The 16,198-nt window shown below is 50.4% G+C and overlaps 1 protein-coding gene across 2 annotated transcripts in view; it reads right to left on the bottom strand.

Annotated features, from left to right (window-relative positions):
- Positions 1–509: 509 nt before the first annotated feature.
- The window catches only part of LOC105700260 (complexin), a 106,611-nt gene continuing 90,922 nt past the window's right edge, over positions 510–16,198 (bottom strand). For both annotated transcript variants that reach the window (XM_012425936.1, XM_012425937.1), the window contains 3 exons: positions 15,689–15,852; positions 1,151–1,280; positions 510–1,008 (listed from right to left, as the gene is read on the bottom strand). In XM_012425936.1, the coding sequence (XP_012281359.1) occupies positions 935–1,008; positions 1,151–1,280; positions 15,689–15,852 (368 nt within the window). In that variant the 3' untranslated portion in view covers positions 510–934. The remainder of the gene's footprint in view (positions 1,009–1,150; positions 1,281–15,688; positions 15,853–16,198) is intronic.

Genomic DNA, 16,198 nt, shown 5'->3' with positions numbered 1-16,198 from the left:
CGGGTCGCGTTCTCGAGGTACGTCGAGGTCGGACGAACGGAGAGCACGTCCCGTCTCGGGATCCTCTTCGGGATTCTCTTCGTGGACTTCCTCGTCTCACCCGCCACCCTGCCGCGTCGGCCCGAGTCCTCGAGCTCTCTCGTGGCGCTTGTACGTCGCTAAATACAAATATCGATAACTGGCTCGCCGCTAATCGTTATTATTGAAACAGCCGCGTCGCTTCTCCGGTTCCCTAGCAGCTACCGTTAACCCCCAGCTACCGGGCAGGTTGACCGCTAGTCGTTAACTTAACTACGAGCTTAGGGCTACGTACTTCTTCTTCCTTGGCCTCGAGTACTTCCGCCCATGTACCCTCCCCCCGATCCCCCGTCCCATAATACCGCTAACGAGATTTTCAATTAATCAAATCGCCGAAGGGGGGGTACCCTCCCCATGGGAACCCCGAATTAGGCAACGNCCCGTCCCCCGTCCCCCCTGCGAGCCCCGAAAAGTGTCTCTGAGCTCGACGCTGTACGAGGTCCTCCCGCTCATCTCCTTGTCGAGAGAGGAGAGAAGGGTACTCCCCGACCTCGACCGTCCTCTTCCTCGTTTCGTTGCCGCTGGAAATAGGAGGGGGTCTTGCCTCTTCCTCGGCATCTTCTTCGGGGATTTTCTTTCCAGATGTCCGGCTTGAAATTCTTCGATCGGATTGGCTTTGGGTCGAGGTCGAGTCCCTCTCTCTTCCTCCGCTGGTCCTCTTCGACTCCTTCACCGTCGGTGGCTAAACGGTCGTCGGCACTTCCGGTACCGGAACGGCACGGCCGGTCCACTCGGCGGCCTTGACCTCGACCTCGGCTAACCTGGGGCCATCGCCTGGCCTTGGGGAGGACTCGTAGGCGAACGGGAACGCCATCTCGCACCGTGCCGTTCTCGTGGACCGCACGATGCCATGGACTCATTGGAGGCTGCATTTACTTTCGATCTGCGTCTTGATCTCGTTCACCTGCGTCTCTATCGTGTTCTTCAGCTCTGCAACAGTCAGACATCGCGTGATCCGTCAACCGATTTTTAACAGAGACATATTTTTTATGCATTTATCGTCCCGCGTTGGATCAAAACGACCCGATTTCAGGGTCGAGGAAATAGTGATAAGACAGGGAACGAGGCTTACTGGTGAACTCGTCCTCGTCTTCCGCTTCGGCTTCTGCCGCCAGCTCTTCGGGGGTCTTCTTCTTGCGCATCAAAGGGTTGGGCTCTTCTTGGGGAATTTCCTGCACCTCCTCCCGCTTCTTTATGTTATACTGGAATTGAAAAAAATAAATATCCCAAGTCAGTCCGGAATTTTTCGTTTCGTCAATTTTTAATGGTCTTGTCGATTTTTAATTCCGCTCTCCCATGGAAATCACCGTTTAATTTATCGGCCTCGGAAGCGTTTCAAGAGCGGGTGGAGTAGATCGACGAAGAAGTGCTAAGTAAGCAGCGTGCCGGGCGATCGTTAAAAGAATACCTGGACTGACATACGATCGTATCACGTGTCGTAAAAAAAGACTAGCTTAAACACCGTAATTTAGATGGATGACGCTCCACGGCGGAGGAATCAATTAGACCAGCAGTTACGGAAGATTCGATCTCGCGGCTATCAAGATCCATCGATCGGGCCACCGAATCAACGAGACCCTCTTCGATTGCTCTCTATTAAACCCGAATTAAATTAACCGCGGAATAAGAAACTCGAGATTAATGAATATCGGCGAACCGTCGATCCATCGATAGCGCACGTATCGAACGAAATTTGCGCAATTACCGCCATTGGGGGGTTGTTAGCGACCGAATCACGCAGATTGCGTATTCACTCGGAGATGCATTGAACTAAGTGCAGCAGGATCCTGCAGAGATCAACATCCGGTGAGATCGATTGGGGAAAATTGACTAGGAGAGAGGGTGATTTTTTTTTTCCTCGCAGGGTAGTTACGCTTCGCTGTGTTTGCATTGCGCTTATTCGGCGCGCTCTCGCGGGGGGAATTGTTTTTCGCAGGAAAATTTAAACCCAGGGATTTAATTTCCAAAATTGCAGGAGTCGGTCCTAGGCTCGACAGGAAGTGGTGACGCCAAGGGTGGCGAATCCACTTACGAGCCGGTGCTTCCATATAAGTTATTAAGCCCGGAAATGAGCTGACCGTGCCGGCCATTAATGGACTTTCGTAATTCCGCGGATCGGCGGACAGAGAGAATTCCCGAGCACCTCCGCTCGCTCTCATCTTGCTCGAGGCTCTCTTTTCCTCGTTACTGGACATTTGATTTTCCCCCGGGACGGGTAATCACCGATTACTGGCCAGAACTGCACATTATCGGGATCCTCGAACGCCGGATCGAGTCTCGATTTTTCGCGGAGATCTCCTCGACGTACGTCAAAAAGGAGGGCGCTCGAGTGGCGGCCTGTTCTCATTTTACGAGTTTCCTTTTTACCGGAATTTTCGTACTTTGCGAATTTTAATTGGTTAGTTTTGAAAAATCTCTGTATAATTGTAAATCGAGGTTCGCTCCACCCCGGCTCCTTGTAGTACCTCGCGGGACAAATAGTCGAGTAGTCTCGATTTACAGTCGGGGTCTCCGTGAAATTAGTCCTGTAAATGCAGTCGGTCCGCGCGTTACAGCCGAAGACGTACGGGGCGCAATAACCCGCGGCTGGGCGCTAAATTAAACGCATCTGGTCCATTTCCGAAGGATTGCGCGTCCATAAAGTACGCGTCGAGCGTGGTTTATAGTTTATCGGGCCTCGTGATAATGCCATAACTAGATACAGATTAAATTGCAGGGACCCTCCCGTCGGCCTCTCGTCAGGGCTCTTCGGGACTCGGTATAACAGTGGATGCGGCGCGACGCCCTCGCGAGTCGTGTCGATGCACCTGCAGGACCTCGTTCGGGACGCGTCGGTCATCCCTTAATCCCGCGATCGTAGGTTCTCCATTCGCCCTTAACGGCCTCGATACCTGCAACGACTGCGCCTTTAACGACGCCGGCTATACGGAGATCGATCGGCCCGGACGAGTTCGTAAATCCGTCGTTTTCGTCTCCCCAGTGGAAACAAAAGGTGAAAAGAATTCAGGTGGCATCCTTGCATCCCCATCGGCGAAGGGCTTCTCTCCTCTCTCGCGAGTCGCGTTTGCACGCACATTTCGCATAACTCGCTTACGCGTAACCGAGCGCGTCAAGGAGACAAATAGTGCGAGCGTAAACGAGGTCATAGCTCATGCGACGTCAAAGTGATGTCGCTGAGCTTGACGCTAATTAATGCCGCTCCTCGAGTCGCGCATATCCGCGCATATCCGTGCGTAGACAAGGGATGCACTTGTCCCTCCCTGTTCGAGGGTCGGGTCCGAGGCCGCTGATTTACCCCTCCTGGCTCGGGGATCATTTTGCAAATTCCCTCAACCCCCGGTGTGAATATTTTTCCTCTTTTCTCCGCCCCGAGGAGCCCGACTCGCGACATCGGGGTTCTCAAAGCGCTTCGTTATTCCATTTCTTTTGTCCCGCCGGAGGATGAGCGAGCGCGCTCGGGGGAAGACGCCCCCTGGAAAAGCGAAGACGATACACGGCTCGTGTAACGACCGACAAACGGCGACGGACTCTCTTCTGTGAAAAACCAGTCGGCATACGATCTCGGGTCCATCGCGCATGGCTGACCTCCAATGGAGGCTGGGACCAAGACGGAGCGATATTTTTCCACCAAACGGCATCCCTCGGCCATTACGGCGATGCCGGAGTGCATAACAAACGGATTTCCTTCCGGTTCCGTCGTCGTTTGTTTCCGGCCCCGAAGTCGCGGGAAAAAATATGCACTTATAAATATAAAAAATAAGGACTTCCCTTTCCGACAAAGAAGTCCGCAATTGCCGTGTAGGCTGACATTTTTCTTTGCGAACCCATGTGTATTCATTTCCTTCTTCATTGATACGAGGGACGATAACGACTTCCCCACGCAAGTAGGGTATCGTTCCCGTGCAGGGTGCAATTTATCGCGGAGCATTCGGAGTCGAAATGCGGTGGGCAAAAATTTTGGGGAATTTTCCGAGTTTTTCGGGTCACTCTTTTTTTTGCCGGGAAAGGGGGGCTGGAAAATTCGTTAAAGCTGCACTTTCCACTCCGACATTGCAGACGAGTATATTGCGTCGACGTACACTTTTCATTAGCATCCGCGTGCATTTCTCCCTTTGCAATCAGCGCGATTGTTAGGGCCAACGCGTGGCATAACGCACCGAGGTTATTTCGCAAATTGCCCGTCTCGCCCGTTTCGGCCCCGGAGGCAGAAGTTGCGTTTCAATTTGAATCCTGATTACCCGATGAAAAAATCATTTAACTCGTCTCCGTGCTTCGGGAACGCGGGGGGCGCGCAACTTGCATGCGATGTATCGCGCCGTGCATCGAAGCCATCGAAAAATCGACCTCGGAGCCCTCGTTGAAAATTTCCAAAGGGTCCATGAATTAATCCGCTCGATTTGAAACGCTCGGCCGTAAGTGCAGGGCGTGCACCGGTTCTTTGCATTTTGGAAAATGCCCCTCCTAAAAGCAGGCCGTCCTGCTCGAGCCCCGAGTGCGTTTTTCGCGTGTGCGTGCACTCGGCTTCGATTGCAGCCAACTTGGCGATTTTCGGCCTCGTCAGCGAATGCCTCTCAAATTTCGACGTGGAAGGAACGCCGCTGGCCCAAATTCATTTGCCAAGTTTTATCGCGAATTCTTTTTCCCAGGCAAGTTCTGGTGGGAGAAAGGCATTAAAAGCAACCAGTTAATCGGGAAGCCGTCACCTATATTTACGAGGAAACATGATATTTTACAAAATTTCTAAATTCATACGTCACAAATTTATCGCCCTAGTCTAGAGCGAGGTAGATTAAAAATGGCAATCGCTTATTCGAGGCGAAGAATTAACTGCGCCCATTAATTACGGCCTGGGACGTTTATTTGCGAGTAATGCAAAATGAAGCAGGTTTTAATAGTTGAGGCACGAGGTGCGCTGTATCGCGCAGGTATTATACTTAAATAGATCATAAAGTTGGCCGTTGAACGTCTTAAAAGGAGTCAGCCTGACTCTATTAGGAAGTCGCCATATTGAATGCAGGGACTCCCTACTAGAGTCAATTTGACCCCAGTTAAGTTCAATCTGCAGTCTTCCGTTCTTCCAGTTCCTTCTTCCCTTCTGCTCCCGTTTTTCGAAGAAAGCGTCCTCCACCCTCTGTCGTAATTCTGCTTCCTTTTCGGGGCAAGCTGCATGCGTACTCGTAAAAAATGTATCTCCTCGACGTACCTGAATTTTTGAAACCAAAGAAAACGTGATTTAAATTAATTTACATTTTTAAACGTAATTTTGAATTAATTAACGTAGTCGCACTCACCTCGGGCAATCCTTTCGTCCAAGCCAGTGCTTCTCCCTTACCGACTCACTGCACTCTAATTAATTAAACGATTAAGAAGGAATTAAAATGAATATTATTCTTGCGAAACACGAATCGCCGAGTTTTCAGGGTCAGCGAGTATTTTACGTTCGGAATTTCCTGGCAGGACAAGACGAGAGGAATTAATTAAAGGACGCTTTCCAGGCTCTCGATTGGTCCAGCTCGTCCTCTCCTCTTCCGCCTCGCATCGACTTTCCTCTTCCGTGCTCTGTTTTATTGACACCAGTCAGACGTCTCCTCGACGTCTGAAATTTCCGCGGGTCATGAATTTGCGAAATTGGAAACCTGTCCGACCCCCGCGCCAGGGTATTCAAATCGCTTCCATTTGTTTCCCCGTTTTTTGGGAAAACTCGGCTTTCCGTCTTTCCCGTTTTTCGTCCGTTGTTTCTGAGGGGGGTCCAGATAGGCACGTCACTCGAAAACCCGGAGAAATGAAAATTCCCCCCGGAGCCGAACTAATGGCGGCCCATCGGGCTTCGTCAACTCCAGGCTCGTATCGATTAATACTTATCAATTCCGACGGGTCGCTCTCGAGACAAATCGAAATTCGATAACGCCCGCCCTGCATCCCGCGACGCGTGCAACATTATAGTGCACTTATTGCGCCGGTAATAGTCGCGTGCCGGCCGGGAATAAAAGTTCCCGATGTGGACGATTACTTTCATTACTTTCATTACTTTCCTATCGGGTGACAGGGCCGCGTATAAACGGCGCCGTCTACTCGACTGGCTTTAGAAATGCCACTTCAGGATCTGAAAGTCCTAACGCGGTGACAGGTAGACTCGATTATTTTTAATAACGTTTCTGAAGGGTCTAGAAGTTATGACTACGGCTCGACACCCGTGACCGAGATTATTAAGATTAGCGATATCGATACATCGTCGTCGGTAATTAACCTCGATCAAATCGAGTTGTTATCGGGATTTAAATTGATACGGGACTGGATTTACGTCATCGGGGTCCTAGGCCTGGGGGACGTCCCTCTGTCTTCTCCAGAAGAAGAGCTTGCCGTAATACTATCTCCGATAAGGTCGCATCGTTATCGAGTCGGATCATTAGCCTCCGCCAGGGAATGCGATGGGCTGGTTAGATCAGTTTTCACGGGCTCGACGTTAACGGACTCTCATGAGACGTCGCTTTTGACGTATAGCGTAATTATTTAGACGCGGACAGATAGTCCCGCGTTTAATTTTATCGACGAGGGGTGGGAATTTTTTTTATTCTTTATTCCTACTTTATTTTTTATCAGCGATGGACGCAAACGCTTCCTGGTTTCAGGTTAAGGAAGGAAAACGGTATTTACTCGCAAACCTCGTTCCGTCAATTAGCGGCTCGATTTGCGAACTCTTTAAAGAGCGCGGCGTCCACGATTGGTTTTCGATTAAGGTTTATCGGCAAAATGGGGCGAAGGGGCGGGGGTGGGGGAGAAAGGAGACGGAAAAATTGGGTTCCTTTAGCTTTCGCAATTAAGGAGGTTTATCGGAAGGGATTTGCGCGGTATTTCGAGTGGAAGCACCCGGACAGATGACAATTGCACGGTTGCACGGTCGCACGATTGCACAAACCGAGAGAGTCGACGGGACGTTATTTTAAGGTCCTAGGTTAGGGCGGAAGTAATTGCAGCTTGTAAGTATCGATCGCGCATAAATACCGGAATTATTTTTTGTCGCTAACCCTGTTCTGCGGAAATTGTAATTTTTCTCCTGAACGCGAATTTTCCAGGAATTTCAATCGGGATTTCGATCCTTTAGCGAGGGCGGAAGTGCAATACCGGGTCACGTCGGGGTGGTTTTCCAGGTATTTTTCACCCCCTGCGGTTTTGCGACGCTCGCGAGCAGACGTTCCGTATAATGCGAGAGGGTCGAGGGGGGAGGGGTGGTCTCGACGTTCCCCTTTATCCGATTTTTCCACGAGTTACTTGCCACGGGGCAAGTTTCTCCGAAACCAGGTTTCTCCCCGTCTGGAGATGCAACTGGTCTCGCGTAAGAGCTTTGCGAGCCTTATCGGCCGTCCAACTCGAAGTCCTGCAAACCCGCTCTTATCACGGCGCGAAAAGATGAAATCCAGGTGCCAGTGGTCAAACCGAGCCGCGGAATTTATTTCGCAAAAGTGGACGTTGCAGAAGTCCCGGAAACTTTATCCTGGAATTTGGAAAGCTTATCGGTCGCAAATCCCGTTTTTATCACCGAGGTTCATCATACTCGACTTCAACCTCCGCGGTGACCGAATCATCGCTCGATGGAAATGCACTCGTCGGACTTCCCGAGACGCGACAAGGACGATCGATAAGGCTATTTACGTATAAGAGGAAGGGCGGTCGGCGCCATGCCAGCCCCGATGCAGCCCCGAGAATGCATTTCGCGATAAATAATCGCGTCGATTAAATGCAGATTTGCCGGAGGAATCGTTTTCCGCGGGTCAAGTTATCCAACGAGGTGGGGGAGAATCGAGCCCGATGTACTTACCTCGTTACGATGCAATTTCCTTAAGACGGTACGTCAATTGGCAATCGTAAGTTTCGCTCGGGGCCGTAATGGCTTCGCCGACAGGCGAATGCCGTCGGTTTATAACCCCTTCAGCGGTCGCTCGTTACCGTGCAGACATCCAGGATTGCGCCAAGTTTGTCCGGGCCCATTTATTAGGGGATCGTTTGCGTATATTTGCCATAGACCGACTACCCTCGTGATTCACTCCTCGATTACTCGCCGCCGGGTGGCTCCGAGGGGAAGTTCTTCGGCGTTCACCGAAATGGCCGCCGTCGCCACGCGGTGCGCTTTCTCGATTTCCACTTCCAATGAAAAATATCTCCGGAACGCAATCTCGTATTTTAAGAACGGTGGACCCCAGCAATACGAAATTCCCCCTCGGTGCAGGCTCGAGTACTTCCGCAGTGCCGCTGCATCGCGACTGCACCCGCCACGCGATGCAACTGCAGCGATACACGGAATGGCTCGTAGTCAACGATCCTCGGCCCTCGAATCGTTCCCAAATATTCGTCGATTTAATTCTCGCTGAATGGACGTTTATTTAGAAACGATTACGTATTCGAGGTTAAGTTTAATTGGAACTTTGGTTATTATTTTCCCCGATGCTCCGAAATGGGGTATTCGGTCCCGATTAATAAATCCCGGTTCCGCAGGGTCTCTCGGTTTCTCTCTCTCTCTCTCTTTCTCTACCTCTCCTCCACCGCAGTTCCGTTGCACCGCGAGTGCACACGTAACGCGCGGAGCGACTGCAGCGGTGCACCGGCGAAATGAGATTCGAAATTCTGCCGCACGTCGCCGCAATATACCTGAAAGTGCTTTGTCCGCGACATCGCTCGTGTATTTTTTCCTTTTATTTTGGCCGAGGGCAAAAAAATGTCTCCGACGTAACGTTACCCATTGGCGCACTTAAACGTGCTTCCGGAGCGCAAAGGGCCGGCGACTCGGAGAGCGAGTCGAGTAATTGCGTTTTAATTGATCGCGGACCGGCGGGGGGGAAATGGAAAAAATGGACGGTTTCGACGGGTTCCGGATCAAAAACCGGGGCGACGCCTTTAACGAGTCGCCGAGTTTCTTTGGGCCCCGGGACTTCCGTTTAGTCGCGCCAAGGAGGCGGGGTTGCATTTTTAATTGTGGCTCCGCCATTATTCGCGCGCTCCCATTCAGCGCCGCCATTGTCTGCCGACGGGTCGAAGCGCGCTGTTTGAGGGATTTTTCATTAATTATTCGAGTTAATTAACGGCCGGGTGGGAGGATAACGTCTCGAGGATTTCTCGCGAGGGAGGGAACTTTGCGGGCATCGGAAAACTGCTCTGCGCTTTTGGATGCGTTCATCAATTTTTTCAGAAATATTACCCCCGGTTAAAACGGTACTCGGGGTAAACGTTTGCGTCGTTTCTTCCCGTTCATTTTCAACTATTGCTCGTGTTCGGGACCCACGTGTCGGTAACCCCGGCTCGTTGCATATTATGCAATCCATCTTCGTTCCCAACATTCCGGGGAACTTCCGTCGCGAACCTGTGTATAAATTCCCTCGCACTTTCCTGCCCACTTTGCCGGTGACTTTCCTGTAATTGTGCCCTCTCCCCCATCTCTCCCTCCACCTCTACTACCGCGCGGCTACTTACGCCTGTTCCTGCAGCATCCCTCGGTGATCCCGAACTATCTTCCCGAGCTCTCGTTAAACTTGGCCCGAACTCGGCGAAACTATGTCGCGAATTCGAGTCACCGGCGACGTCGCTTCTCGGTTTAAGAATTAATTAACTTCGGAGCGGCGCTTTCGCGCTTTGCCGCCTGCAGGAGCCATTTCCCTGGGTAGGTGGAGGAGATGCAGTCTCGCCTACACCTGCGCCCGGGCATACACGTAAACCCCCGTCTGACGTTCCCGGGTGCGAAGGATATTCGCCGCGATCCGATATCTGCATATACAGGTAGAGCACACGAGTATGCACCTACGCGGGGAGATTATGCATCAGGGCTGACGCATATGCCGCACCGGGAACGCGTGTAACGCGTCGATGAGTACCGCCTAAATTCTTGGAGCGGTTTCGAGGTGCCGCCCCATGAAGGGGTTGTTCATTCCCGCGATTTCTCATTAAACGATATTCGTCGTCGATGAAGGTAATCGGCGCCATTTTGCCTGGATTATTAAGATTGCCGATATGCGAGGCTTGACTCGAAGTCTTGGAATTTTAATTATCGACTTTGGTACACGAGGGCGCATTTTTCGATTTCGGGTCGTTACCCGATTTTGGCATCTTTTAACATCGTTCGGTTATACCCCTCGTCTCGTTTTCGTGCCGTTAGGTGGTTTATCTCACGGTGGAGAGGATATAGCGGTGATAATATTTCTCGGGAAGGACTTCGGCTCCTTCATCCTTGGGATCGATCAGGGGCGAGGAACTCGAACCGTGGCCCTCGGGTACCAGCCTCGTTATGAGAGCTTGCACTTAACGAGGATTACGTTTCGCGGATGAAATTACACGCCCTGCAAGCTCCCGATACCGATTGGCGAATTCCGTCCGGTCAGATCGTACCTTAGGTGGAGGAGAAATCAATGATACGGCTCTGCGAAATTCCGGCTTCCGGTTTTGAGGTCAGATATGCCAAATTGGACCGCAACCACTGGGTGCTCGAATCCGTATAAACGTACGTGGGGTATATGTTATACCGCGGACGAGTGCTCGCCAAATTGTTGGAACGATTTCCAGGTGCTGGTCGACGAGTGGTTTGTTAATATGCTCCGTTATTGCGCAAAATTCGTTGCCTCCCCGATAAGGTGCGCGACATCCGGCGAATTGTACCGCACCGCTGGAGAGTCGGTAATAAATTCATAGTCGACGTAACGGGTTCCGCTAACGATAAGAGCCCCTACGACGTGCTAATTTAAATCATTAAATTTCTAATTATACTGAAAAAAAAAAATCGAAATCATCTTCCTATCTCTGGGCACTGACCTCGTAATCGGAGCACGCACTTTGGGCGGATGGAGGATCGCGTTTCGAGGCTGATATTACACGCCTGCAATCTCTGTACTGGTCGGCGTAGTCCTTGTTCGCTTTTTTCGGATCGCGCCTTACGCGCTCGTAAGAAAAAATCGCCGATCTCGAACGAAAATTGGAGCGCGAGCCCCTCGCAAGTAGAGCGCACCAATTTAATTGCAACGCCCTCGATCCGGGGCTCGCCGCGTTTCAAAGTTACGTTGAAAACGCGCCGAGCTTTTTGTTCCCGAGCACTTTCCCGGGGAATTATACGCCGAAGCGCATATAACGAGGGAAAATGCAGCGGCCAGCTCGAAGTGCTTAATTGGAAGACACCGGGAAAAATGGCCGCGCCTAAATGCCCCATGGACCGGTGGAATTGTTTCGTCCGAGGAATTTGTGTCGACTAACCCCTCTCTAATTAAATTCGCGAAATATTTCTGCAGGGACCGAACGGAAAAAAAAATGGCGTTTGATCGGGTTACGGGAAGGGTTCCCTTTGATAAGAGCCGACAGAGACAAGGCCGGTCTGCGTTTTTGCCGTCGAAGGGAATTTTGCCCCCAATGGAGTTTCAGCCTCAAAATTGATATTAACCGGCAAAATTCGCCTCGCAAAATGACGATAATCGAGTTCGAGGACCTTAAATGGCGCCCGATCGCTTCGCTCTGCTCTCTCGGGTTATCCTAGATTTTCCGTCTCTCTTTTTCTCCCCGTTTCTCCTTGTTTTCGTCTCCTCTCTCGCTTTTCCTTGCTCTTAATTATCCTCGCCATCGATTCCATTAGGATCCTTCTGCCGGCGAAGTGGCTCGACTTTCTCCACCCTCTTCCTTATTTTCTTCCTTTTATTTTACATCCCACCTACTCTTATAACCGCTTATTTCTTATCTTCCATTTCTTATACTTTCACGCCGTTATTTTCATCCATTATTTTGCATCGCCTCCCTTGAATTCGCTTTCAAAAATCTCGGCGGGGGGTTCAGATTTTATCTCTTGCAGCATCCGAGACAAATTTAATATTTTTAAATTAGAGCATCAGGGATGACGATAAAGACGAAACGACGTCCTTCTTCCATTTTCTTCCATCTTTTTCCTTTTCCTCGGGCCATTTCGCGCTCGCTTGTAAGACCTCTTTTTTTGGCAGTTTTCGGACGAGCGTCTCGACGCCGCTATCACCGCAATATGTCGGTCCAGCGATACGAGGTTTTCCTCGGATTATTCGCGGTGACGTCAAGAATGGCGGCGTTCGATGACGGTCCCATCGTTCGATTTATTTTTCGCCCCCGTGAGAGCCCTCGATTTCATCTGGGTCATGTCATCGCGTCGGTCACGACATGACGGAACAATACCGCGGAATTAATATTAGCACGAGATCGGTTCTTCCCCTCTTTGCGTCTCCTCTCCTCTCTGTCACCTCGACGCGATGGGAAACGAGTCGTGCAAATTGGAAAGCCGAAAGAGCTTTGCGATTCCTTTCGCAAACCTCGATGCGAGATAAAGCTCCGCGAATTTTCGACGTTCCAAAAATCACTCCCTCCCGTTTAATTTTCCCATATTCGTTGCCTCTCTCTTCCATTTCTGCTTTCCAATTTTGAATTCGACGGATTTAAACGGCATCGCGATAGACGATGGCAAGTTTTTCACGATGACAGAATTTTTGACATTCTCAAAAGTGCGCTTTCCTCCTTAATTTGCATTTGTATTTTGCTTTCACTCAGTTATTTATCGTAACCTTTTTTTTCGGCGGCCATAATGGTGGTTTAAAAGGCAGAAATCGTGGAAACGAAGGACTCGGAGGAGAACGAAGAAGGAGGGGACGTGGCCCATTTTTCCCCCTTCCCGGGAATTGGTCAATCAGAATTCATTGACGTGGAAATGCCTGGAGCTTTTCGCGAGGGGGGAAATGCGAATCCATAATTCCGCCCGAATTACGTTTTGCGCGATGATTTTATCCGGCGCGAAGGAAGAGGGACCGAAAAAGGAAGCGAAACGAGATGAAATAATAATTATATACGCCGAGGGCCGGGATGGAAATTTCCGAGCTTTTAGCGGCACGCGAGGAATTTCGTCGGGGAGGGGTGGGCATTTTTCCCGGATTCGTCGTAACGAGCATAAACATTATGAGAAATCCAGAATGCTTTTGACTCGGATTCGCCATTCGGCGAAAAGCGTATAATTGGCGGAACATTGCGAACGATAACCACGACTCCCGGATTTTGGGATAAAAGCGCCATTTTTAAATCCTTCTACTACGGGACGCGCAAACGGGTCACGATTGAAAAAGGAAATCCTAATTTTGGGAAAAAAGCCGAAAGCCGCAAGTAGCTCCAACTTTGATGCTCCAGTCGGTGATAAACAATTCCGTTTGACGGCCGCGCGGCCGGAATGAATGTTTAAACGGCGGTCGACCGAATTTGGAGTGTGCCCCGAGTCCACCGCAAGGACCAAAGTCGGCCGATTCGTCCGTCCATTACCGAAAAATCGAACCGACGAGAGATTTTACTTTCCCAAATGGCCGGGAATTGTCTCGCGCCACTTTTCGCGTTTATTTCGGAATGATACGTTCGTTCTTAAAAGTCCGGCTCGGTGACTGGCGAAATTCGTAATTTCTGGGATTTTTAAACGTCATTCGCGATATCCTCGAGAAGCGGTTGAAAAGATACCGAACATCGTTACCGTCGGACGCGAAACGTTCTAAATTATTCGGCGTTACTTCCGCGATATCGGACGCAATCTTCCTAAGAAGTTGGCCCAAAGGCGGACAGAACTCGCGGGTCCCGCGACCCAGAAACGCCAGAGCGGAAGATTAATCTCGTCGGTTCTTGGCGCCAAAAGACCGGGGCCGTTTCTCCCAAGGTTTAATAAATAATTTCTTTCTTGCGCGTTCGGGCTCGGCGGCGCGTATGCATCGCGGTGCATAATGCAGGGCTGCTGGTACCCGTCGCATCAGCGATTCGCAGGGGAGTGCATTACTCGCGGCGGTTTTCTTCCTCGGTGGCAAACTGTTGCGTCGGTTTATGCGAAAGGGATGTCCGCGGACCGGCGTCTGCACGTGACAGGTTTTGGTCGCGCCATTTTATAATCGAATTTGCATGTTAAGCCGCTCGCTCTTAACGGTGCATCTCGCCCGGTGCATATCTCCATCGTCGACGGTATTTACTTTCCGTACGTCCGCGAGTGCGCCTCTTCTCTGCACTTTACGCGCGATGACCCTACGCGGTTGGGTCGCGTCGGAAATCTCACTCTTTTCATCTCTCTTCCCCTTTTTCCGGATTATCGCAAGATTTTTCGCGTCTTCGGGCGGATCTTCAGCCGAGGCGATTCGAGAGTTGGATGCTGCAGTTGTAGCGCAATCAAATATATCCGTCTTGATGTATCGTTAATTGTCATTTTCGGTAAATTACCGTACCAATCCGGATTGTTAGGCGCGCGCTAATTCGTCAAGGATTATTCGGAACATTAGCCAATGATCATGCCGACGTACTAATTGGGCGATCGATCATTAATAGCGATATTCCAGTTGACGAGACAAATCTGGCCGATACAGCGGTTTGATTTCTACGCGCGAGCTCTTTACGCTCCCCTTGTAAATTCTATCGTAAACTACCTCCGATGAGTCCACCAGTTGTGCAAGCTTATTACCCGAAATTTCAATCATCCCTCGCACACCGATGCAAATTATACCGACGAATTTACCCTCACCAGGTACCCTTTGCGTCCGATCCAGCTTTCCATTTCCCCTTTATTTCGCGTAACGATGCAGAACCTCTGAAAATTCCTTCGAAGAATTTAGAAGAGCTTTCCTGTCCAATATTTCAAAATTAGGTGTAGCCACGCGAACAAATTCCAAACTCTCTTATAAACTTCCGGATTCCTCTCTCGCGGTTCTTTATTCCTCTGGCGCATTCTGCGGAAGAAAGGTATACCTCTTATGCAGATAATATGTAGATGCAGATAAAAGATAGATGCGAACAAAATCCGAGGGCGGAGGCTGACCTTCCGGTAAAACATTTTGCGCAATTGCGGGACGTTTGAGGAATAATTATAGACCGGGTCTTAACGGGGGGTCGGTCGGACAAACAGGGCATTTATCGCGAGTATACGGGGTGTACGAGTGCCGCTAATGACCGAACGGGCGTTAACGAGGGAAGATAGCTCCGTCGTCCACGTCACGAAGTGCCGGCGAGTTATCGGGCCGATCGTAACGGGGGTTAATCGGCATTATTGAATTACAAGAGGTTTCGCGGCAGGCCGCGGCCATTAAGACCCTGACGGACGGTCGCATGTCGCGTTAATAACGCGAGCGGGGCTTTACTTCGGGGTGACACGCCAACCTGCTTCGAAAAATAAGCCGGGATCGTTATCACCGGCCCAGGTGACCCGGGCTGACCTCCTCCGAGAAATAAGCCCTCTTATCCCTGGGACATTATCACACGTACGCCTATCTATGTAGGCGGGCTTCGTGGGTGGGTGGGGGTGACTCGAAAAATTAGAAAAAAAATTATCCGGCACTCCGAATTTGATCGAATATTTTTTTTTTTCAAATCGCGAAAGTCTTCTAGGCGTGGACAGTCACGAGGGACCGAGAAAAACTGTGAGAAAAATTATTCTTCCTCCGGAACTCCGAATTCGATTGGAAAGAGATATATTTATTTTTTGAAACGAGGAATCAATTCGTCGCCGGGGAACGTTTCGGAAAGAGCGAAGAAAAGGCCCGGGGGAAGAGAGAGGAAAAGAGGAGATCACCTTTCGAGGGCACCCCGAAAGGCAATCGGGAAGAGAGAAGAGCAAACCGACCTTATCCCTGATCTCTTGTCGCATCTTTTCTCGTTCCTCCTCCATCTTACGGTGCTTCTCCTTCCGTCTCTCCTCGGCTTCTCGGATGGCCTCCTGTCGCTCCCTCTCGGCCTCCTCCTCCTTCTCCTTGTCGTCTTCATCGCCTCCTTCACCGCCCACCGCCCCTGTTTGTCAAGAAAATTCGCAAATGTACTCCTCCAAAAATGCCTCCTTCGCCACATTTACAGAAATCGTGCCGAATTTATTACAAAGTGAAAGAACTTATTTTCATATCGGAATCGATCGTTCCTTATAAATTCATCCTCGACACTTATGGAAAGCGCAAAGCATATACTCGGATTGACCCGAGTGCTTCCGGAAAAGTGTACCTAGAATTTCTCCCAGGGGATCGAAAGCTTGCAAAGCTTAACCAAGTTTTATTAGTTCGTCGACAGATTAAGAGGGGATTCCTAGAGAGTACCTCGGGTCGGCCCTCGACCTCGCAAATGGAGAATAGGGGAGGAAGAAAGC

This window comes from Orussus abietinus, unplaced genomic scaffold (assembly GCF_000612105.2).
Source record: "Orussus abietinus isolate OABI.00-Male unplaced genomic scaffold, Oabi_2.0 scaffold18, whole genome shotgun sequence".
NCBI lineage: Eukaryota > Metazoa > Arthropoda > Insecta > Hymenoptera > Orussidae > Orussus > Orussus abietinus.
Note: the sequence above shows the minus strand (reverse complement) of the source record. Positions and strands in the feature narration are given on the sequence as shown.